The sequence below is a fragment of the Lygodium microphyllum genome, chromosome 19 (assembly GCF_053477565.2).
Source record: "Lygodium microphyllum isolate KBCC chromosome 19, Lygodium_microphyllum_v1.1.10, whole genome shotgun sequence".
In the NCBI taxonomy this organism is placed as follows: Eukaryota; Viridiplantae; Streptophyta; class Polypodiopsida; order Schizaeales; family Lygodiaceae; genus Lygodium; species Lygodium microphyllum.
The window spans coordinates 86958518-86983560 of record NC_141153.1 but is presented as its reverse complement, the minus strand read 5'-3'; the positions used below and the strand labels follow the sequence as shown (position 1 = coordinate 86983560).

The 25043-nt window shown below is 44.0% G+C and overlaps 1 protein-coding gene across 1 annotated transcript in view; it reads left to right on the top strand.

Moving 5' to 3' along the window:
* Window positions 1-594: 594 nt before the first annotated feature.
* The window catches only part of DJ1D (Class I glutamine amidotransferase-like superfamily protein), a 60406-nt gene continuing 35957 nt past the window's right edge, over window positions 595-25043 (top strand). The window contains exon 1 of the mRNA XM_087700405.1: window positions 595-836. Coding sequence (XP_087556531.1) covers window positions 783-836 — 54 coding nt within the window. The 5' untranslated portion in view covers window positions 595-782. The remainder of the gene's footprint in view (window positions 837-25043) is intronic.

Below are 25043 nucleotides of genomic sequence, written 5' to 3'. Positions count from 1 at the left end.
ATTTCAAAGAGAAGGCTTTTTGAATTAAAAATCTATTACTTATAATATGATTGAAAAACCAACAAAATGTAAGGTTTTTATGGGGTTTTTAAGGAGGTCCCATTAAATTTGAGTAGCTATTCCCATTGAAATAGTTTTTCAGGAGGTCTGCCCAAAAAATGGTTTTCAATTACAAAGTCAAGCTACGTGCGGGTTTTAAAAACCACACAACAATGAAAAAGAAAATTAAAAAAACCTCTCCCCTAAATCTAGAATGGATCCTTTGTCCTCATTTAAGGAAGAAGGACCCCATAATCTTTTCTTCCCTATAACAAAGAAGGGTTTTTGGTTCAAACATCAAGGAGCTGTTCCCGCCTCCTTTATTGGGAGCGGGTTTGCAACAAGTTTATCAAAAAAACCGAGAACCCTTCCAGTTCACATGGGGTGCTTCTGATTTTTCTTCAAAACCACCAATTGTTTTGAGAAAAACCCCCCATCGGTGTTTATGCTCCCAAGGCCAGGAGGGGTTTCTGAGGAAGTTTGGAGAAAACCGGAAACCGATCCAGGTCATTTCTAAAAGCCGTTTTGCAAAGGCCCATGAAAACCCCCACGAGACCAGCTCCTCAGAATATGATCTTCGAACGTTTCGGGATGCCACGTACCGCACGTTCGGACACGCTGTTCACATGGAAATCTCCAGAGTTGTCCCACGCCGCAACAACCAGAGGAGATGAGCTGACGCGACAGCTCCACCATTTCTCGCCATTGTCTATCTCGTCGAATCGATCCGTCTCTAGCTGGCTATGGCGGCCAAATCAGCTCTGTTGATTGTAGGCGACTATGTCGAAGACTACGAGGTACAGTCCTTTCGTCTTCTTACAGCTTGTAATCACTTTGTCTTTCGATTTCCTGAATTGCATCTCATACCTTTGCAAAATTGATAGCTAACGGTACTATTCTGGCATTGTGTCGGTCTTCAGAAATGTATTTCATGCTGATGCCCCTGGCATAATGTCAAAACTCTTGTTTTCGGTTAAGCAGGCCCGAATCAAATGCTACTTGTGCCTGTTAGGCTCTGGCCTTTAGGAGCAGCCTCGTAATGTTTTGTTTGTAATCCATTGAAAGTTTATGTGCATTGATATAACAGTCTCGAATTGAGCACCAGCTTGTGTCTCTAAGACCCTTTAGGAGCAGCCACTGGATGTTATATAATCTGTTTGAATAGATAATTGTAGCATATTGGATTCCCGGTTCCGTTGATTGTAGAACAAAGTCTAGGGGTTGACGTACATTGATACATCAGTCCCGAATTGAACACCAGCTTGTGTCTCTAAGGCTCTGCCCTTTAAGAGTGGCGGTCAATGCTGTTTAATCTATCTGAATAGGTCATTGTAGCATACTGGATTCCCTGCTCTGTTGATTGAAGAACAAAGTTTGGGGGTTGATCAATTAACAATGGACACAAGAATATTCCAATTATTTTCTGGTAAATTGCTACTTGCTTTTCTGAGATACAACATCCACACCCAAATGCCCACAATGGGGGCTGTGTCCCCTCCAAATATTAGCCTGGAGAGTAGGCAAGATCCATGCTGAGCAAGCTGAGTGAACAACAGAGTGTGATCGCATCAGACCCTCCTAGGTGACCCTACCGAGGAGGAGGTCTAATGGAGTGTTGGAGTGGGTAAGAGCCCGAACTACACAAACACACATGTGAATGTAGGTGTCCACCAACCAAGTGATGCATGTTCTGAGACTTGTATCCACAGCCTTACAAGTGTGAGCCGAAGTGCTGACTGCTAACCCATCATCTTGGGGGCAATCTTCATTTTTTCTAGTGTATAGCATGTCAAGGTGTGCATGAAGTCATTTTTACTATTGAGCAATTGCAATGGTATAACATGTATCCACACATGCTGTATATGTTCACATATGAATGCAGTATTACTTCCATGTTTATTTATGAATACATTTATAGATTTCCCCGATTGCCCTGGTGGCTTCAAACAAAGAGTAATGATTATATATAAATGTGGAAAGCAAATTTGACAACCTTACCAAACCCACAATATTGTCTAAGACTTAACATTCTACAAGTGCTAGTATTGGCCTTTAGCTAGAGCTTTCAAAATAAAAACATTAATTGCCTTTGCAGTGCTCTAAACCCTTGCATAGATGAGTGAGAGTTGGAAAGTTGGGTCTTTTGCGAGCTAATTATTTCATTGATAGTGTTGCATCCTTGGACATCTAGATGGGCACTAATAGCATTGGGCATAGTGGGCATGAATGACTTAGTGCGAATGTACTAAGGGCACTTTGGGATTAGGGCAGCCGAGTCCTATTTATAGGATTCAAGGCCCTATTGTGCACATCACTGTGTGATCACTACTCTTGGATCTTGACATGTAGGCTAATGCATCCATACATCACGATAGTGTGGGCTTGGTGGTGTGTGATAGTAGCTCTTGGGACGTGGTCATGATCGGGAGTGTTGCTAGCTCCCAGGCTTGGGGGTGAGCCCGTTTGGCTCTATGGTTAGGAGATCAGTCTCATCTCCATTCCCTTTGTGTTCATAGATATAGCTTGTGTCCTTTCTCATGTGTAGGTTGGATTCTAGGTAGATATTTCAGATAGGACATTAAATGAGACCATATAATGACTATTAGAGGGGTTGCCCAATCCATAGTGCCAACCAATGTTCTCGGCCGTGTATTTTTCTATTAGCATGTGAGTTGCATGATTTTTTTTGAATTTGTAGTTGCCATTAAATAATAAGGAGTTTTATGAAATTGATGATTAGTTGGCAAAGGTTTCATCTGATTGATCTAAATTGCCTCAGATAAATAGATGTATGTATGTATGCATATATATGTATATGTACGTGTATATGAATGTTTGTGTGTTGTACACACACTTACACACACACACACACACACACAGAGGAGTGTGCACATGCATGCACACATACACACACATACGCATTCATGCACACATGCATGGAGCCATGCACACATTTATTTATTTGTATATATGTATATATCGCAAAATTCGCAAATATATAGCGGGTTATTTCTAAACACTCGCATACATAAGAAAGAAGATTGAGAAGATGAGGGGTAAAGAATGAACATCCAAAATTGTCTTTCACCAATGTGGAAACACTCAACAATGAGTACATGAGTGTTCAAGTGTGTTGAACACATCCAAAAATTGAGTGATTGACTCTGGTTGGCCGATTGATATAAGTAATAATGTTAGACAAGTCCAACTAGTATAATAGATGCTAGTATATTGGAATAAATTTAGGTAGGTTGGACATTAAAAATATTAGGTTAGCATAAAACTCGAAAAACAATTGAACAAAAAGGGGAGAGGTGCTACAACTCACCATCTATCCTTACACGACTCTTGAACCTTTAATGCATGTGTTATTTAGCAACTAAGGTTAACGCATGCCACAGCACCCTTAATTTAGTGTCCCGAAGCCTTGTTTAGAAACACAGGGTCCACTAGGTTGCGATTAGTAGGGCAACAGCTAGAAACTCCTAGCAAGGTTTGGAGAAGTCGCAAAGGGTGCTAGAGTGATGGTGACAACTACTAGAACCAAACATACGTGTGGGCAGTCTTTACATGGTCATAGTAGTAGTTGATAATGGGTAGACTAAAGAGTTTGGGGATGCAAAAGGACAAGGATGCAAGTGACCTAGCGCACACTCTATTTATAGAGATGGAACCAACCAAAGTTTAGGGTTTTTCTTATGGAACATTAAAACACACTTGTGCATGTGAGTTTTGGGTCTATGTAACAAGTTTAATGAAAGGTTTAATGTTTTTGTACCTTTTTTCAGTTAACACATGGCTTTTGGACTTTAGGTCTAGTGGCCATCGTATCTGTACATTGGGACAATGTGGCCGGTGGTATGAGACGCTAGCTCTTGGGATGTGAATGTGGCCTGGTTTTCTTCTAGCTTCTATGGCTGGGAGGTGAGTGCTAAGTTATGGGTATGGCTTGTGTTGTGTTGTGTGCAAGTTGTATCCTGGGGGGATGTTTCACAAAGCTTGCTAATGATGCAGCTAATTGATGAGGGTTGCTATCAAGAACGTGCTGAAGTGTCAGCAGGAGAGTGTAGCAACCAAAATATACAGCACTTTTGTGTCACAAAAGCATAGAATATATTATGTGAGTTCGCCATGCAGAAATGGAAACACAATTGGGGCGGGGGGGAGGCAATCAACACAAAGAAGAGAAACTAAACCTAAAGAATAGTGGAATAAACCACTGATGTGATGGGATTGGGCTCTGCAGGAGTGTCGGAAGGGTAAGAGGGTAAGGGTGCTGGACAAGAGCAACAGGGTAGGAGAATGCTCACAATGAGGAGAGAGGAGAGGTCAATCACAGTGTGGCTAGAGAAGGTGATGATGAGGATGATCAGAACGCCTGCTGCCATAAATAGGTGCCTACCAGCAAACTGATCTACCTGCACAAAACAGCCAATTCCTTAGAAGATTTGGCTGGCTTCCCATAAAAATGGCAGATATGTTGGTGATGTGCCATGGCCCACATGGAAGCTGAAATTGAAAATGGATGATCTGGATGTCACAAACAGGCTACAGCTAGGTGCCCAATGGATTGAACTGCCTTCATCTGACATTTTGGGGATGAAAAGATTAATTGAAGTCACAACCAATGATGGACATGGAGAAAGACATGATTGCTAAGAATGCCACGTGAGGATACACTAGGGTTTCTAGAAAAACACAATCTATATGGACACAACTAACAAATGACTTGAGAGAGCCACAAATGGAGAAAGAGAAAATCAATGTTGAAATGAACTCAACAAATAAATCAAATATGTCAAGTTATAGGTCAGATACAACAGTAGTGGAGGGCTGTCAACGGCCCCTTTCTACTGCCAACAGCCCCTTTCTCTTGTGGGAGTGGGCTGAGGGAGGCTGAAGGAGTGTTGTCCTTTGGAATGGGTCCCTAACATAGCAAACCACCAAATCTCGATGCCAGATCTGATGTAGGCAGTGATGGTCAGTCCAGGTTTCAGTAATGGCAGTAAAAACTGCCAAGCATAGCAAACTTGGGATGTGTGTATGTTGCTGAGGCTGAGGAAAAGCAGCAGGAGCAGCAAAATGCAGTGGTGCTTTGACATTTGGAGCAGGCTAGGCAGGAATGCAGCCACGAGGATGATGACAATCAGCCGCAGGAATGCTTGGCCAGCAAAACACAGCTGTCTGCCAGGAAGCAGAATGCTGTCTGGGAGTGTTGTCGCAGAAATGCAGGCACCGGCAGTTGAAACACAGGTACCAGAGGCAATAGACTACAGGAAATGATGTCACACCGGCTGAATGATGACATAAGTACAACAACATATGATGATGACAACATTGAAGACTGGTGTTGATGGGGCTGGCAGCAAAATGCAGCAGCATTATGACGTTTGGAACAAGCCAGGCAGGAATGCATCCATGAGGATGATGCTGGCCAGCAGTAGGAGTGCATGGCCAGTGAAACAGAGCTGTTTGGAGGCTGTCCAGGAGGCATTATGCTGTTTAGGAGTGTTGTGGCAGAAAATGCAGGCACCAGCAGTGGAAACACAGGTACCGGAGACTATAGACTGCAGAAAATGATGCCATCACCAGCAGGCACCAGCAGGCACCAGCAGTGGAAACACAGGTACCGGGGACTATAGACCGCAGAAAATGATGCCATCACCAGCAGGCACCAGCAATGGAAACACAGGTACCGGGGACTATAGACCGCAGAAAATGGTGCCATTACTAGCTGAATGATGGCATAAGCACAACAACATATGATGATGATAAGGATGATGTTGAAGGCTGGATCTGATGAGATTGGCAGCAAACGACGATGATTGAAACTGGCCTTTGAAAGCCCAAAGCGCAATAAGCCATATTTTAGCAAACACTTAATTCAGCTTGATAGAAAATTCAGCAAGAAAAACCCACACACAACTGGAGCTAGAGTGCTCTTGCACCACACATTGACACTTGGTGGGCCCAAAGCTTAGTGCCCCTTTTGGTATTTCTATAGATTATTGAAATATGCTCGAAATTGATTACAAATGGTTGTATTTCAGCTTTTTTTAAGGAATAATTGATCCACGGGTGCATAATAGCCTTGATATCTTCATTGTTGGCCTATAGCCAGCTGAGTGTTCACAACTGTGAATGAACATTTCAGCTTGCCAAACCCTAAAAATGACAACAAGCATTTGAACCCAATTTTGCAAAGCATATGTTGAGATAACTCTCTTGTATAGTCCCCATGTAGTCCCACATTGTTCCTTGCAATGAAACTGTGAGAATGTTGCTTTCCTTGCGATAAAATTGCCCATAAAGTACATTAGACCGAGATCTCGAAGAATAAGAAAGGATCTCAGCCCATAGTATTGTCATAACTTGTTTTTTTTAATATTTAGCTAAAAAACAGTAGTATATCTTGTTACATATGGAGTTATGAGGTTGCCCAATGAAATCCCCATACCAAGAGGAGAAAAATTTGTTGCTGTCCACACTTTATCTATGCTGTAAGCTCATTCGATGGTTGAAATTTGCAATTTTCTGCAACAAGAAAAAAGAGTGGATGTCCCCAAACTTAGGTTGCTCTAAATGAGAGAAAAGAAGCCCCGAATAGCTAAGATAAGCTTTTCAAATGAGTAACGGGTTGCTCCTTAATCATATCACATTTCTGATTAAGGGCTAATTAATGACTTAGCCATTAATTATAAGTGAGCTATTCACTGGGCGAAACTTTAGCTTAGGACCTGCTTAATAACTTAAGTTTCCTAAGTGAGCTACTTACTGGGCAAAACTTTTAATGTAACTCAATTCGAAGGTGTAAAATTTCAATTTAATGAAAGTTTCATGTTGCACCTTGTTCCTTTAGCCTTAGCCATGTATCACATGACCCGCACACTTGTTTACTGCATGTCCCAGTGCCAAATTCTTTATTGTCGATGCAATGTCCACTATGCTAAGAGCTAGGGATATCAGAATTGAAGTTCATTTTAATTAAAAATTGTCGTAAAGTTTAATGAAATCATTAGATTTATTTCTCATTATGGTGACATACCCTCCTCTTGAAACATCTTAAGCGACCCCAATTGCATGTAGTTAAGATCTAATATAGCATACTAAATCACCAATATATGTTTTTCAACAACCAAGCATATTGCCGTTATTGCATGTATTGTCAATGTACAGTTGTTCATATATGTTTTCAAGTAACCAAGCACCTTGCTGTTACTCCATGTATTATCAATGTTCAGTTATCCATACATGTTTCAATGTAACCAAGCATGTTATTAATACACATTGTTCTGGCAATGTATATTAAAAAAAAGGGGATAATTATTGCACTAATATACAACTAATTAAAATTGTACAAATCCACAGCTATAAAAATGGTACTCATTGCACTAGTAAATAACCAAACATAATTGTAGAAACACAAGTGGCTAGTAGGTTGATCACAGAAGTGTTAGAGATCAGTCGCCCTGGTCGGACTGCACAGTCCACAGTCCAGTCGGATTGTACAGTCGGATTGCCACGTGGCAGTCCGACCTGCTTCCGTACAGTCCATTCGGACTGCCACGTGGCAGTCCGACCTACTTCCGTACAGTCGGCTGCATTTAATGCAGCCAACAGGCAGTTATTTGGCGCCGAGATTTTGGCTATTTATAGCCGAGTTTTCAGTAGTCTGCCCACATTCTTCTGCTCGCAGATTACAGGCTGGAGGCTCGCGCAGATTCCGTCTCTGTTCGCAGATTTTAGACAGGAGATCGTGCAGACTGCAGCAGCGGACTTCGAGGTGAACAACAGGTTGCATCGTCGAGGTGGAGACACGCAGTCCAGCGCACTGCGCCCGTATATATATTTGCATATCTTTGTATACAGCACACTTATACAACAGATCTTCATCTTCCACTGTCTCTTTCTCTCTCCTCTCTCTGCGTTCTCTTTCTTTCAGTCTTACGCTTCCGCACTGCTACACTTTGACATGGTATTAGAGCAGTGTTGAAGGGCTGACTGAGTGCAGAACCAACCTGAAGAGGAGTTTCTATCGTGACACAAGGCTGCGTTTTCAGCGTTTGAGGGCAGGCAGGAGGGCTGCGCCTTGGAACAAGGCTGAAGCGAGCATGGGCGCGTGGGAAAGGAGTCTAGGTGGTGGATTTGCTGCTGTTTATTGCTGTTTGACGAGGAGGAAGTTTGAGTTTTCAGCTTTCAAGTGCAGGTTTTGGTTTTTCATCGCCTCCGGCGGATGAAGAAGTTTCGGGACGCGGAAGAGCCCTAGCAGGCTGCGTTTTCACAGTCAGAGAGGGTTGCTTTTGCGTTTGTGAAGGCATTACAGGTGAAGATGTCTACAGAGATTGACTTGGAGTTCCAGACGATTATGGTTCGGAAGGTGCTTGTCTTACCGACTCTTCCCGCAGATCAGAAGCTCGATGGCGACAACTACCACATCTGGCGCGTGATGATGTTGGCCATCCTAGAGTTCTACGATTTGGCGGAGCTTGTATAGGAGGAGATCGATCGGCCCTCGGTGAGAGATGAGTTCAAACTCTCTTCCGATGCTCGTGCGGAGTTGGCCAAGGCACAGTCTCACTGGGACAAACTGAATGCGAGGATTCGTTCCTTTCTTTTTCTATCTTGTACTATAGCCGTGATAGCTCAATCGAGCACTTGACGGTGGCTCGGGAGATATGACTGGAGCTTGATCAGATGTATAACTGGATGACCCTTATGAAGCGGGTTTCTTTGGAGGTACAGATGCGGACCTTGTCCGTGAACAAGTCTTCTTCGTTGCGGGAGCACATCAACAAGCTTAGACAGCTTCAGATGCAGGTTCAGAATGGGGGGAAGCCGATTTCCTCCGAAGACATGGCGATCACACTCTTGTCCCAGTTGCCGTCACGATTCAGTGCTTTCTACTCCGCCCTTATTGCTTCGGGGCGGGAGTCCACTCTTCGGTAGGAAGAGTTGGTTCCTATGGTCTTGGACCAAGAGAAACAACTAAAGGGACAGAATGCTTCCAAGTCGGAGGCACTAACAGGTCAAGCCTCTCAGAAGAAGGGGAAGGACTAAAAGAAGAAGAAGGGGGATAACAAGTCAAAGAAGGACAAGAACAAGGACAAGGACAAAGACTCCACATGCCATATTTGTGGAACGACCGGCCATTGGAAGAAGGATTGCCCTGACAAAGACAAGAAAGACACCAACAAGAAGGACACGAAGGATTTTGGAGCGGTGGCTGCACCCTCATCAGCTGCATTTCTTCATCTAGCTGTCATTGAGGACTCTACACCGAATGCTTCTGATGTTGCGATGACAGCTCCCCAGGCTCGCGAGTGGATCGTTGACAGTGGTGCCTCCCGGCACATGACTCCTTCATCAGATGGTGTTGCCCAGCTGCGACCTTCGCGTGGGTAGATTCTCATTGGAGATAGCTCTTCGGTGTCTATTGCAGGACGGGGTGAGATGCAGCTTATTCCAAATGGACGTGGTGGTACCCATACCTTAGAGGTCTTGCATGTACGAGGTTTAGGATATCATCTACTGTCAGTTCATAAGATTTGTTCCCTTGGACTTTTGGTGGAGTTTGACAGTGATTCGGTGCGAGTCCTTGATCGTGGGTCAAGGAAGGTTCTCTCATCCGGATATGAGGAGAACGACATCTACAAATTGAAGTCTTCCACCGCCCTCTCTACTCTTCTTCTTACCTCTCAGACACAGTCGGAGCTATGGCATGCTCGGTTTGGTCACCTTAACTATGATTATCTTCGGAGGGCGTCACGTGGACAGCTTGTTCGAGGGTTGCCGGACATAGTGGTGAGCCAGCAACCATGCGTCTCCTGCATTCGTGGGAAACAGCATAGGGATGCAATTCCCAACAAAGCTTCGCGGCGGTCTACTTCACCGATGGAGCTTGTATCTACGGATCTTTGTGGCCCTATGAGGAACGAGTCCTTGCGAGGGAGCTCGTACTTCATGTTGATCGTAGATGACTACAGCAGGATGACATGGGCCTATTTCTTGGCATTGAAGTTAGAAGCTTTCTCCCACTTCAAGGATTGGCTTCTCTTTGAGGAGAACCGATCAGGCCGGAGATTGAAGACCTTGCGATCCGACAAGGGTGGTGAATTTGTTTCTAATGAGTTTGCTCGTTTTTGTGTAGATAAATGTATTTACCAGGAGTTTGCTAATACCAACACTCCTCAAGAAAATGGCATCCTTGAACGGAAGAACCGAAGTGTGATCGAGATGGCGCGCACCATGATGGAGCACCGACAGACACCTCAGTTTCTGTGGGCCGAGGCTGTGGCTGCTGCAGTCCACATCCTTAACCGATCCCCCACTTCGGCCGTTGATGGGATGACATCTTTTGAGGCTTATTTTGGGACGAAGCTCGATGTTTTTTATTTTAGGGTCTTTGGGTGTGATGCCTATGTTCACATTCCCAAGGCTCATCGTGATAAATTTGAAGCAGCTTCCCGAAGACAGGTATTTGTTGGCTACAGCTCCTAGTCCCAAGGCTATCGTTTGTATGATCCCGTCAAGCAGGATGTGTACACCAGTCGAGATGTGCGGTTTGTGGAGGTTCCGGCCATAGCAGCGGGCGAGGAGCATCCCGTTCTTGGAGATCCAGGGGAGAGTTGGGCTCCCGCGATAGTTCCTTTGGAGCCTGTGCCTTTTGATTCTGATTCTGTTTTTGACACAGAGTCTACTGTTCCACCGGTCACCCGTGAGGAGTTACCATCAGTGGATATCCCAGAGTCTTCAGCTGATGGAGAGAGACGAGGAGAGGTCCGGCCTCCTCGTTGGGCCCGTGACACACTCCATGATTCAGGGATCGAGGGGGTCCCCGAGGAGTGGGCACCGCAGGATGGTCCGCGGCGATCATGGCGGCACTAGGCACATTCTTCGGAGCTTGTTTGCTCTAAATATTGTTTGATGACCCGTGTTATGCAGGATCGCGAGCCCACCTCTGTGAAGGAGGCTTTACAGTCCGCACCATGGAAGAAAGCTATGGAAGCTGAGTTGGAGGGTATTGAGAGGAATGGCACTTGGTCACTCGTGCCTCGCCCCCCGAATAAGAAGGTGATTGGCGTCAAATGGGTCTTCAAGACCAAGTACCTTAGCGATGGTTCTTTGGACAAGCACAAGGCTCGCCTTGTTGCTAAAGGTTTTGCACAGCGCCCAGGGATTGATTGTCATGATACTTTTGCCCCCACTGCTCGTATGGCGACTATTCGAGCTGTTCTTGCCTTGACTGGCTATAGGAGATGGCCTGTCTACCAGCTGGATGTGAAGTCGGCCTTTCTCAATGGTAATCTGAAGGAGGAGATCTATGTAGAGCAACCTCCTGGCTTTGGATCTTCAGATGGGAAAGTCTACAGGTTGAAGAAGGCCTTGTATGGCCTCAAGCAGGCTCCGCGTGCATTGAACGAGAAGATTGATTCGTTCCTTCAGTCACAGTTGGGATATCGGCGTTCTAAGGCCGATCCACAGCTTTATGTACACACTTCCGAGGTTGGTTGTGTACTTTTTGTGTTGTATGTTGATGATTTGATTGTCACAGGTAATCATGCACAGAAGGTCCAAGAGACGAAGGCAGCTTTACATCAGACGTTCGAGATGACGGACCTGGGTCTACTCCATTTCTTTTTGGGTCATGAGATTTATCAGTCTCAGAGGGGCATTTTCATCTCTCAGCAGAGATATGTACAGGAGCTCTTGGTTTCTTTTGCGATGGAGGATTGTCGGACCATTTCTACTCCTATGGATCCGAACTGGAAGGCCACTTCCCATTCAGCTTCTCCCATGGCGGATGCTTCCCGCTATCGTCAGTTGATTGGATCATTGATTTGGCTCCTCAACACTCGTGTTGATCTTTGTTTTGCTGTTGGGCTCTTGGCAGGGTTTATGAGTGACCCTCAGACGGTGCATTGGCAGGCTGCTCAGAGGATACTTCGGTATTTGAGGGGGACGTCTGATTTAGGGATTCATTATCCAGCAGGCACAGGTGGTTCAGATCTTGTTCTTGCAGGTTGGAGCGACTCGGATTGGGCCGGTGATGTGGACCACAGGCGGTCTACTACAGGTTACTATTTTACCTTGGGTGCAGGTGTTATCTCATGGAGTAGCAAGAAGCAGCCCGCGGTAGCCCTTTCGTCTACTGAGGTGGAGTATCGGGCCGCGTCTTCCACCACATGTGAGGCTGTGTGGCTTCGGAGATTGTTGGAGGAGCTTGGCTGCCCCCAGACTCGTCCTACTTTACTGCAATGCGACAATGAGAGTTGCATTGCCTTGGCACAGAATCCTGTTTTTCATGCCCAGACAAAGCACATAGAGATCCAGTACCACTTCATCAGAGAGAAGCTTCTGGATGAGACCATCACTGTGGAGTACTGCAAGACGGAGGACAATCTTGCAGATTTGTTTACAAAGGCGCTTCCCCAGGCTCTACTTCGGAGACATGCCAGATCCCTCAGGCTTTTGCCCCGCCCAGGCTCTGAGAGGGGGTATTAGAGATCAGTCGCCCTGGTCGGACTGCACAGTCCACAGTCCAGTCGGACTGTTCGACCTGCTTCCGTACAGTCGGTTGCATTTAATGCAGCCGACAGGCAGTTATTTGGCGCCTAGATTTTGGCTATAGCCGAGTTTTCAGCAGTTTGCCCACATTCTTCTGCTCGCAGATTACAGGCTGGAGGCTCGTACAGATTCCGTCTGTGTTCGCAGATTTCAGACAGGAGATCGTGCAGACTGCAGCGGACTTCGAGGTGAACAGCAGGTTGCATCGTCGAGGTGGAGACACGCAGTCCAGCGCTTTGCGCCCGTGTATATATTTGCATATCTTTGTATACAGCACACTTATACAGCAGATCTTCATCTTCCATTGTCTCTTTCTCTCTCCTCTCTCTGCGTTCTCTCTCTTTCAGTCTTACGCTTCCGCACCGCTGCACTCTGACAAGAAGTACCTGCATAGAATCTAAAAGATTTTCAAATAGCCTCTAGATACATGAGCATATCTATACTAAGGAAGTAGAAGCACCACTCCCCTCTTGAGTATCATACAGTGCTTTAGATCTATGTTTTGTTGAGCCAGATTGAGCTCGGACTAAAGTTGGCTTCAATTGAAAAGCGTCAAGTTCAAGTTGTAACAAGTGAGGTGATTCTCATATTGCTCCATTCATTTTGCATCAAGAGGTGCATAGTTCTGAAACTTCATCAAATAGTGACGAGAGACCTTGTTCTTGACCTTCCTTTCCTTATGTACTGATATTTGCTTAGGAGCCAAGATTTCATCAAGTTCCTCAACCTCAAGTTGCATCTCATCATTGATATTGTAAGGCACATCACCATAGAAAGGCCTAAGAAGATTCACATGAAAAGGATTGTGAATCTTCCAATGATCAGGTAGCTTTAACTTGTAAACCACCTCATTGATCCTTTGCAACACTTGGAAATACCTATAATACCTCATGCTGAGTTTAGGAAAAAGACGCTCTTTACTCTTTATTTTCTTTTGCTTGGCCTTTTCAAAGCGTAACAAGGTTCAATCACCCTTTGCAAATGCCATAGCTGTGCGGTGATGATCAATTGCTTTCTTGTGTTTTGCCCAAGTCTTTTGGAGAGCTATCTTTACTTTAGCATAAGCTTTATCCAAACTCTTGATATACTTGTCAGCCACAAAGATCTTGTCTTTTGTATGCAAAATGGGTGGGACTTTTTTCCCCCATTCCACAATCTCAAACTTTGCCTTCCCAATTGAACTATGCATTGTGTTGCTATAAGCATATTCCATAAGAGGCAAAAACAGTTCCCATTTTGTTTTATGCTCAGACACATAGCATTTTAAAAGAGCTAAAATAGTAGCAAAATATCAGCCCCTACAATTTTGTGTTTCCAGGTGGAAAAAATATGAATTACAGTAAGCATTTCTTTCTTCTAAACCTGCAAAATTTTCTCAACACAATGCAAAATTCTACTCTCACACGCCACAACATGGCCTTCTTGCATTAGAATTGCACCAATGCTGTTGCTAGATGCATCACACTGAACAATGGAAGCTTTTCGGAGATCTATCAAGATCAACACTGGATCCAAAGTAAGCTTTTCTTTCAACTTATTGAATGCTGCAATTTCCTTATCAGCCCATGCAAATGGAACTCTCTTCTTCTGCAATGCATGAAGGGGTGACGCAATTTCAGCAAAGTGCCGTATGAACCTTATATAGTACAAACACAACCCCAAATAGCTATGCATATCATGCAAGATTCTCAAATGAGGCTAGCTGCATATTGCTTCTGTTTTGCAAGATCCATTTTAATACAATCTTTTGAGACAAGATGTCCTAAGAAGTGAATCTCTAACATGAAGAAATCACTATTTTTTGCATTAATAACCAACTTGTGCTTTCTAAGCTCCTTAAACAGAATAGTCAAATGCATTCGATGTTTTGCCTCATTCTTTGAAAAGACTATGATGCCATAAAAAAATGTGTCAATAAAAGATCTATAGGGTTGAAAAATTCGATCCATCATGTGATCAAACATCGCAGGTGCATTAGTAAGCCCAAATGGCATGACCAAGAACTCATATAATCCAAAAGTGGTCCTTCAAGCCGTCATGTGCACATCTTTTGTCCTATACGTATATGATGATACCTAGTTTTAAGGTCTATTTTGCTAAATATTGCACTTCCCTCTAATTGATCAAGGATATCATCAATCCTCGGTATAGAGAATCTATTTTTTATTATGTTTTTTGTTCAAGGCACGATTATCAAACCACATTCGCCATGAACCATCCTTTTTTTGCATGAGGAGTACAAGTGAGAACTTGGCTGAATCAACCCTTTTTCCAATAGCTTATTAACTAGACTCATTTATTTCCTACCATTGGACAACACCCACTCTATAGTGTGGCATGTTTGGAGGTGTAGTACTAGGCACAAGGTCAATAGAATGATCCTCTGGTCTTTCAAGTGGTAATCCTCTAGGTAGGGAGTCAGAAAAACAAACTTGGAATTCTTCTAAGAATTTTGTCTGCTCATTATTTAGCATTGAAACACTAGACTTAGCATCATCTTTATTAACATCTTTTGCAAAAACTAATTACGCGGAAAGATGATTTTTCATTACTAAAGAAATTGTTGAAGCTAATACAACATGAATAGACTCTCCCTTCAACTTTACATCAAGAACATGTTGCCTTTCTTTATGTATGAGAGCAATTTTTCTATTATATGCATCAATCATTGCATGCACTCTATGATACCATGGAATACCCAATAAGACATCGTAGCCCTACAATGGCAGAATGTGAAAATCCTCAATCTCCACATATGATTGCAAATGAATTCGGAGTTTTCGGATGATAGGGGTGACAGGCTCTGGCTGTCTAGGACAAGCCAAACTAGCCTTACCCATGGGACCCATCTCATCATCTCTAATGCCTAACTTGGTTGCCAGTTCTGGGGAAATGATGTTGGCACGAGCTCTTGCATCAAAGAAACTAAAGCATTCTGATCTCTCACTTTCCCTCATGCATGGCATAGCTCTAAAGCATCCGCATTTGGTTGCTCATCAATGAGATCAGATACCAATCCAGTAGAAGTTTTATGCTTCTTGCCTTTTTGATCCTTATTGTCATCTGCATGGTTTTTATACTTACATTCTGGGCATTCACATGCTATATGCCCCTCTTGTTTACAAACGTAGCATTTGTTTGCATCATACAATGCCTTTCTTTCAGTAGTTTTCTTTGCACTAGCAAATGACATTTTGTCTTGTTAGCCTTTTTGGAAAGAATGACTTTGACTGATTTTCAGCATTTGACCCTTTTTTGAGGATTTAAGCTTGCTGCCCAAGAGTTCAGTCTTGCTGCCCTTATTTTCAGCATTGTCCTTTGAAGCATCTTTGCTGCCCTTAAATCGGTTGACATGTCCTTTCATCAATGCATAAGCTGTATTTGCATTTTCAGTCGATTGTGCCATGTTGGTCACTTTTGTCTTGGTGCAATAGTCATAGATTTCTTTGGGTAAACCATGACAATAGGTCTCTATTTGCTTAGCCATCGTGACCTCATGAAAAGAGCTAATTGACAACAAAGCTGCCCAGAATTTATTTGTGTACTTTTCTAAATTAGCAGAATGAATTGCATCCAATTTGTGCCAAGCTGTTGTCACATCCACTTCAAAAGTGTTTGTGGGCCATTGAGAAGAGAAAACTTGCTTGAATTGCACCCAAGTTGCAGGTGCCTTGCCTTGCATCAAAAGGGTTGTCCACCACTAAAGTGCATTTTCTTTTAAAAAAATGGTTGCCTTGTGCACTTTTGAAGGCTCGGAAAAATTGCCCCAAGAGGAGGTTGCATCAAAATGTTGAATGAAGGTCAAAGCCTTTAGTCTATCCTACATACCATTAAAGGTTTCAAATTTGTCTGCTGCCCCTCCTTCTTTGTAGTCTTTAACTTTATCTAAAGGAGTGAAGTTATCATACACGGGTGGCTGGCAAAACGGTGGTCCTGGTGATGACATTGTTGCATTTGCATTTGACATATGCCCAATAGTGCCTCCCCGGTGGCCAAACATTCCAATTCGCATACTTGGCTGCATACCAATGTTACCATACATGCCAGTGTGCATTTGGGGCTGCATTGTCCCATGATAGTTTTCGTGAACACCTAACATGGGTGGCTGAAAACCAGCTGCAGTTCGCATGCTAACATTGGTAGGTGTAGTGGCATTGAGAGCCTGAAATACGATCCACCCCCAAAATAACCTGGATTCGTGGATAGTGGAGGAATTGTTTGCTGTCCATGAGGAATATGCTGCACATTATCCCCTAATGAATGATCATGCTGCTGAATTGGAGTTCCTTGCACATTCAGCATCATAGGTGCTGGTTATGCAATACCTTTGGCTGAAAAGTTTGCCCATGAGCCTCACTTGGTTGTTTAGAATGCGAAGCAACTTTTTTCCCTTTAATATTAGGAACCGACTGCATAAATTCAGCAAATTGAGGTTGCTGAATTAACTGTTGCAAGTTCATAACAACACTTGCTAACTATGCCGTAAACATTGCCTTACTTCCTAAGCACCTTGGATTTGTGGAATTACATGTGATTGAGCTGCATGCTCACCAATCACATTTGTTGCTCGCTGTCCTAAAGCATTTTCAGCATTTGGGGGCTCAAAACCATGTGTTGAGTGCCTTTCAAGAGGGGTTCTTGTTTCTCACTCCTACTACCACTATTCTGTGACATCTTTTACCATTTGCCCCTTGCTGTATACTGTTTTCAATGAGTATAAATCTTGTTGTAATACAACAAACCAAATTGCATGTGTTTGCTTCCGGAGACGACCACAAGCTCACCTCCTTTAGAAAGTTGGTGATGTCTTGGCAAAACAGAACCATGAAACCAGCCTTTGGAAGCCCAAATGGCAGTAAATCACATTTTATCAAACACTTAATTCAGCTTGACAATAAATTCAGTAAGAAAACTCCACACACAATTGGAGCTAGAGTGCTCTTGCACCACACATTGACACTTGTTGGCCCCAAAGCTTTGTGCCTCTCTTGATATTTTTTTTAGATTACTGAAATATGCTCAAAATGCGTTATAAAAAATGCTATATTTTAGCAAATTCTCATGACATAACTGATCCAGGGGTACACAAAAGCCTTGATACCTTTATTGTTGGCCTCCAACCAGTTGAGGAGTGTTCAAAACTACAAATGAATACCTTAGCCTGTCAAACTCTAAAAATGACAGCAAGCATTTGAATTTGATTTCACGGAGCATTTATAGAGAAAACTCTCTTGCATAGTTGCAATGTAGTCACACGCTATTCCTCTCACAAATAGGGGGGTTTCTTGTGATGAAACTGTGAGATTGTTACTTTCTTCTTGTGACAAAATTGCCCAAAAAGTGCGCTAGGCTTAAGATCTTGAAGAAGAAGAAAGGATCTTAGCCCATAGTGCTGTCATAACTTGTTTTTTTGATATTTATCTAAAAAATAGTAGCATACCTTACTATATATGGAGTTCCGAGGTTGTCCAATGGAATCCCCATGTGAAGAGGAGAAAAATTGGCTATTGTCCACACGCCATCTATATTGTAATCTCATTCCATGGCTGAAATCTATAATTTTTTGCAACAAGAGAAGAGTGGCTATTTCCAAACTTGGATTGCTTCAAATGAGAGAAAAGAAGCTTTAAATAGCCAAGATAAGCTTTCCAAATGAGTAACTAGCCGCTTCTTAATCATATTACATTTTTAGTTAATAACTAATTAATGACTTATATTAAGCTAAAACACGCTTTATAGTTGATTAGCATATCCCTAAAACCCTAATTTTTTGGGGCACCCTTCAATATGTATAAAAAGATAGGTTGCCTAACATTCAACATATCTTTACATGGTATTAGAGCCTGTGCTTTTCTAAAGAGTATTCTACGGTGATTGTGGAGGCTAGTCTTTGTGTGAGACTCGTATGTGACTTGATTTTGACTCATAGTGTCTCAAGCACGTTAAAGGCTCTAAGAAGGCATTATGATCTCGAGGAGGAGATAGATACACCTTTACCTTTACCATCTTCCTCTTTACATTTTGGTCATCTCACACATGAGGAGTTTAAAGAGTACTTGCACGTCATGTACGGTTTACAACTCTCCAACTAGTGCTACCACTTTGTTTGGGTTGATTGGTGAGAATGACCATCTCTCTGATCTTGGAGGGACCACGACATTCGGCGTGTTTGGCAATCCATCTCCTTTATCTAAGCCAGGTCCTATGTTAGGTTCATATAATCCTTTTGAGTTGTATGAGCCAAAATCCTCTTCCGTTTCTCCTTTTGGTATGCAAGATCTGGATGGTTTTTAGTATGCTAACTTTAATAGAGGAGGCTCTCAAAGAAGATGCCCTTCATTAGGTATATCTCTACCATTTGTTTCATTTGAGCAAGTAAGCCACACTTCTCAACTCCCTTGCATTCGACCACTATCTTCTCCACATTCTGATCTCCTCACATCTTCATTCCAAAACCTAGGATTACACTCCACCTCTACTCAAATCACACTAGGGGTCGGATCTTCCATCTCCACTCCTAGCACTTTCTCATTCCCCATTTCCCCATCTACCTACTCTCCATTCACTCCATCTCTTGGTGTATTGTTAGGGGGAGTGCCATCCTTTAACAATGTACCTTCCACATACCCCCCCTTTACCACACCCTTATACTTTGGGACGACTGTGATGAATATCCCTCTCACTACCCTCGGATGCTCACAACCCCTCCATACGACATTTTAGATGCAGGGATATCCATCCTCTACTTATGAATTGTCATCACACATCCCTTGGGTCACTCCTACACAGGGATTTCCATCGCCTACTCCATGTGTCCCTATCCTGCCACCATGGGCTCATGTGGTTACCATGCCCCTACCCAGTCCGCCCATGCCCACCTTTGGAACCATTGTGTACACTTCTCATATGCATGGTGGGCACTTTGGGATTTCTTTCCAAGTGTACTCCACTCCCCCACCTTATCCCATCTATCCATCATACCCACATTATACACCTTCTCTATCTCCTAGCACTACCACTCCTATTACAATAGCCAAGAATGCCTTCATGGATAAGACCTATTTTAACAAGTCCAATTTCACTACTTGGTCGAACTTTGTGCAACAAGTGCTTGACTATCAGGGACTTTGGGATGTCATCATTGGTATTGAGCCTATGTTGGACCCTCGATTAGCTCACCCTAAGCACATAAGTCAATGGTGAGCTTGCAATGCCACGGCCAATGTTGAGTTAATGCAGGGGTTGCTTTGTGAGTTCCATTCTTAGTTATAGCATTTTCCCCTCGCATTTGAGCGTTGGAGTCATCTCATTGACCGCTATGCGGCTCGAGATCGCACTAGAGGTATTAATCTCAATTTTGAGCTTTAGGAGTTTTCCACTAAGGAAGGGGATGATTTAAAAGTTAGGTTGGCCGAATATTGGCAGTTACTCGTCGCTGAGTTTGCCACTACTGGCTCCCCGAAGTCAGTCGTGTTCTTCTTAAACAAGTTGCTCGACAAATACTTCCATTTTATCCAGTACATTATCTCACCACCTAGATTGCTGACTTTATTCATTTTAGATTCTGATCTTGAGATTTGTTGGCTGAGACAGATTGTGCTCGGACTGATGGAGATCGAGGTCATCAAGTTGGAGACATATGCTGATATTTCCTTTGTCCCTGTGTATTTCTGCACTCTTATACAGCATACTACACTGCAGATTTTTGGTGTTTACATTGTCTCCTTTTCTCTCTCTCTCCTCTCTGTGTTCACTCTCTCTCAGTCTTTGTCCTATGCTTCCGCATCGTTGCACTCTGACATGGTATCAGAGCAGTGAAGATGGACTGACTGAGGGATGAACCTACGAAGAGGAGATTTTAGTGCGACACAAGGCTGCGTTTCCAGGATTCGAGGGCGAGCAGGAGGATTGCGCATCGGATCAAGGCTGAAGCGAGCGTGGGCGTGCGGGAAAGGAGTCTAATCATCGGTGAATTTGCTGAAGGTTATTACTGTTCGAAGGGGAGGAAGGCTGCGTTTGAGGCCTTCCATTGCAGATTTTACCTTTTCATTGCCTTCGGCGGGTGAAGAAGGTTTGGGTAGCGGAGGAACCGGCCTTGGAAGGCTGTGTTTTCACAGTCAGAGGGGGACTGATTTTGTGTTTGTGCAGGTATTTCAGGTTAACATGTCTTCAGAGACTGATTTGGAGTTCCAGGCGATCATGGACAGGAAGGTGTCTCTGTCCTACCGGCTCTTCCATCGGATCAAAAGCTTGATGGTGACAACTACCGCATTTGGCGGGTGATGATGTTGGCCATTTTGGAGTCTTATGATTTGGCGGAACTAGTGATGGAGGAGTTTAACAGGCCCTCAGTGAGGGATGAGTCCAAACTCTCTTCCAATGCTCGTGCGGAGTTGACCAAGGCCTAGTCTTATTGGGACAAACTGGATGCTAGGATTCGATTTTTTCTGTTTCTGTCTTGCACTACAGCCGTGATAGCTCACATTGAGCACTTGACGGTGGCTCGAGAGATATGACTGGAGCTCGATCAGATATACAACCGGATGACCCTGATGAAGAGGGTTTCTTTGAAGGTGCAGATGCGGACCTTGTCCGTGAATAAGTCTTCTTCGCTTCGGAAATACATCAACAAGCTTCGGCAGCTTCAGATGCAAGTTCAAAATGCGGGGAAGCCTATTTCCTCGGAAGACATGGCGATCACTTTACTGTCCCAGTTGTTGCCATGATTCGGTATCTTTTATTCCGCTCTTATTGCTTCAGGGTGGGAGTCGACTCTTCGGTGGGAAGAGTTGGTTCCTACGGTTTTGGACCAAGAGGAACAATTGAAGGGACAGAATGCTTCCAAATCGGAGGCATTGGTTGGTCAAGCCTCTCAGAAGAAGGGGAAGGACGAAAAGAAGAAGAAGGAGGACAACAAATCCAAGAAGGACAAGGAGAAGGAATCGACTTGCCATATTTGTGGAAAGACCGGTCACTGGGAGAAGGATTGCCCTGACAAAGACAAGAAGGACACTAAGAAAAAGGATACGAAGGATTCTGGAGCGGTGGCTGCACCCTCATCAACTTCTTTTCTACACTTAACAGTCATTGAGGACTCTACACCGAAGACTTCTGATGTTGCGATGGCAGCTCCCCAGGCTCGTGAGTGGATCGTGGATAGTGGTTCCTCCCGGCATATGACTCCTTCTCTCGTTGGTGTTGCCCATTTGCACCCTTCACGTGGGCAGATTCTCATTGGAGACAACTTTTTTGTGTCTATTGCTGCGCAGGGTGAGATGCAGCTTATTCCAGATAGACGTGGTGGTACCCACACTTCTGAGGTATTGCATGTGCCAGGTTTGGGATGTCATTTACTTTCGGTCCATAAGATTTGTGCTCTTGGCTTCTTGGTGGAGTTTGACAGTGATACTGTTCGAGTCCTTGATCGTGGATCAAGGAAGGTTCTCTCTGCAGGGTATGAGGAGAATGATGTCTACAAATTAAAGTCTTCTTCAGTTCGTACTTCTCTTCTTTTTACTTCTCAGACACAGTCCGAGTTATAGCATGCTCGGTTTGGCCACCTGAACTACGAGTACCTCCAGAAGGCATTGCGAGGGTCGTTTGTTGGAGGATTGCTGGACATAGTGGTGAGCCATCAGCCATGTGTCTTTTGCATTCGTGGGAAACTGCATCGGGATGCGATTTCCCACAAAGCTTCTAGGCGGTCTACTTCACCCATGGAGCTTGTATCTACGGATCTTTGTGGCCTGATGAGGACCGGGACTTGTGGCCTGATGAGGACCGAGTCCCTGAACGGAGCTTATACTTCATGTTTATCGTAGATGACTATAGTAGAATGACTTGGGCCTATTTCTTGACTTTGAAGTTGGAGGTTTTCTCTCACTTCAAGGATTGGCTTCTCTTTGAAGAGAACCGTTTTGGCCGGTGATTGAAGACCTTGCCTTCAGATAAGGGAGGTGAATTTATGTCTAATGAGTTTTTAGGGGTATTCACCAGGAGTTTGCTAACACCAACACTCCCCAAGAGAATGGCATTTTGGAGCGGAAGAACCGAAGTGTGATCGAGATGGTGCGCACCATGATGGAGCACTGACAGACACCTCAGTTTCTGTTAGCCGAGGCAGTGGCTATCGCAGTTCACATCCTCAATTAATCTCCCACTTCAGCTGTTGAAGGATGACACCTTTTGAGGCTTACTTTGGGACTAAGCCTGATGTCTCTTATTTCACGATCTTTGGGTGTGATGCTTATGTGCACATTCCGAAGACGTAGCGTGATAAGTTCGAGGCGGCTTCCCAACGACAGGTTTTTGTTGGCTATATCTCCCAGTCCCAAGGTTATTGTTTGTTTGATCTCGTCAAGCGGGATGTCTACACGATCTGAGATGTGCGGTTCGTGGAAGTTCCGTCAAGTGGGTCTTTAAGACCAAGTATCTTAGCGATGGTTCTTTGGACAAGCACAAGGCTCGCCTTGCTGCTAAAGGTTTTGCTCAGCGCCCAGGCATTGATTTCCATGATACTTTTGCCCCCATTGCTCGTATGGCAACTATTCGAGTTGTTCTTGCCTTGGTTGGCCATAGGAGATGGCTTGTCTATCAGTTGGATGCGAAGTCGGCCTTTCTGAATGGTGACTTGCAGGAGGAGATCTATGTTGAGCAGCCTCCTAGCTTTGGATCCTCGGATGGGAAAGTTTACAGGTTGAAGAAGGCCTTGAATGGCCTCAAGCAGGCTCTGTGTGCATGGAACGAGAAGATTGAATCGTTTCTTCAGTCGAAGTTGGGATATCGGTGCTCCAAGGCCGATCAGCAGCTTTATGTGCACACTTCCGAGGTTGGTTGTGTGTTATTTGTGTTATATGTTGATGATTTGATTCTGACAGGGGATCATGTACAGAAGGTCCGAGAGACCAAGACAGCTTTACATCAGGCATTCGAGATGATGGACTTGGGGCTTCTTCATTTCTTCTTGGGTCACGAGATTTATTAGTCTCAGAGGGGGATTTTTATCTCTCAGCAGAGGTACATTCAGGAGCTCTTGGTGACTTTTGAGATGGAGACTTGTCGACCCATTACTACTCCTATGGATCCGAATCGGAAGGCCACTTCACATAGATTCTCCCGTGATGGATGCTTCATGCTACCTTAGTTGATTGGATCCTTGATTTGGCTTCTCAACACTCGTGTTGATCTTTGTTTTGCTGTGGGTCTTTTGGCAGGGTTCATAACTGAACCCAAATAGGTGCATTGGCAGATTGCCCTGAGGATGCTTTGGTATTTGAGGGGGACCTCTGACTTAGGGATTTGTCAGCGCAGGGTGCCACGTCAGCAAGCACCACATCAGCCTGTAGTTGGACAGTGCAGTCGGCCAGTTATTTAAGCATTATTTTATTACAGTCTGCAGCCGACCTGGTCATTATTATGCCTTTTCTTTTTGGCTATTTACAGCCAGTTTGTGGCACACTCTAGCAGTCATTCATTTCAGATTCAGATCTTGAGATCTGTTTGTTGAGATAGACTATGCTCGGGCTGCTGGAGATCGAGGTCATCAAGTCGGATACATACGTAGATATTTCCTCTGTCCCCATGTATTTCTGCACTCTTATACAACATACTACACCGCAGATTTTCTGCGTTTACATTGTCTTCTTTTCTCTCTCTCTCTCTCTTCTCTTTGTGTTCACTCTCTCTCAGTCTTTGTACTACGCTTCCACATCGCTGCACTTTGAAAAAACTCGCAAGATGCGAAGGCAAGCCAAAACAAGGGTGACACCCCTTTCTCCGATGGAACCAAAGACATGCGATCCCTTTGGCAGCAAATTCCTAAGAAAAATAGGTTTTGCACACAATGCTAGAGGTGGGGCCATGTGGATGAGGAGCGTAATACCAAGGCCCAGGGTCTTCCACCTAGAAAACCACAATAGATTGTTGTGACTGCCTCCACTCCGGCTGGCTAGTCTAGTGGGGCTATGCCTTCTACTCCTGCACCATAAGCTTTATTTGCCCTAGTGGCTACTAAACATGTAGCATGCAGACAATCTCAATAGTCTATCTCTTTTACTACTCTTGAAGGATTAGTTGATCGGTCTCCTGGTGGCTCACCTATTGCACTTTACGCATCCATTCCTAGGGCATCTACTACACTTTCTAGGACCTCTTTCCAATTTGGCTATACGTGATGGTGGTCACACATATAGCCTTTCCTTTTTTTAGAGTTCCGTAGCCCGCTGTATACTTACATACTCATTGCATTGCACTTAGCTTTGCTTTCCTTTCAGTTTGGTTTTTTGGAGCATCTCACTACTCACCTCTATGCTTGCAGATTTTGATCTCTTTTGCAGGGTTTTGTATTTCAGTGTAGGGCTAACATGCAGGTTTGCACGAGTCCTTCCTGAGCTAGAGACAGGAGCTATGTGCCATTCTTTTCATGGTTCCATCTACTTGGA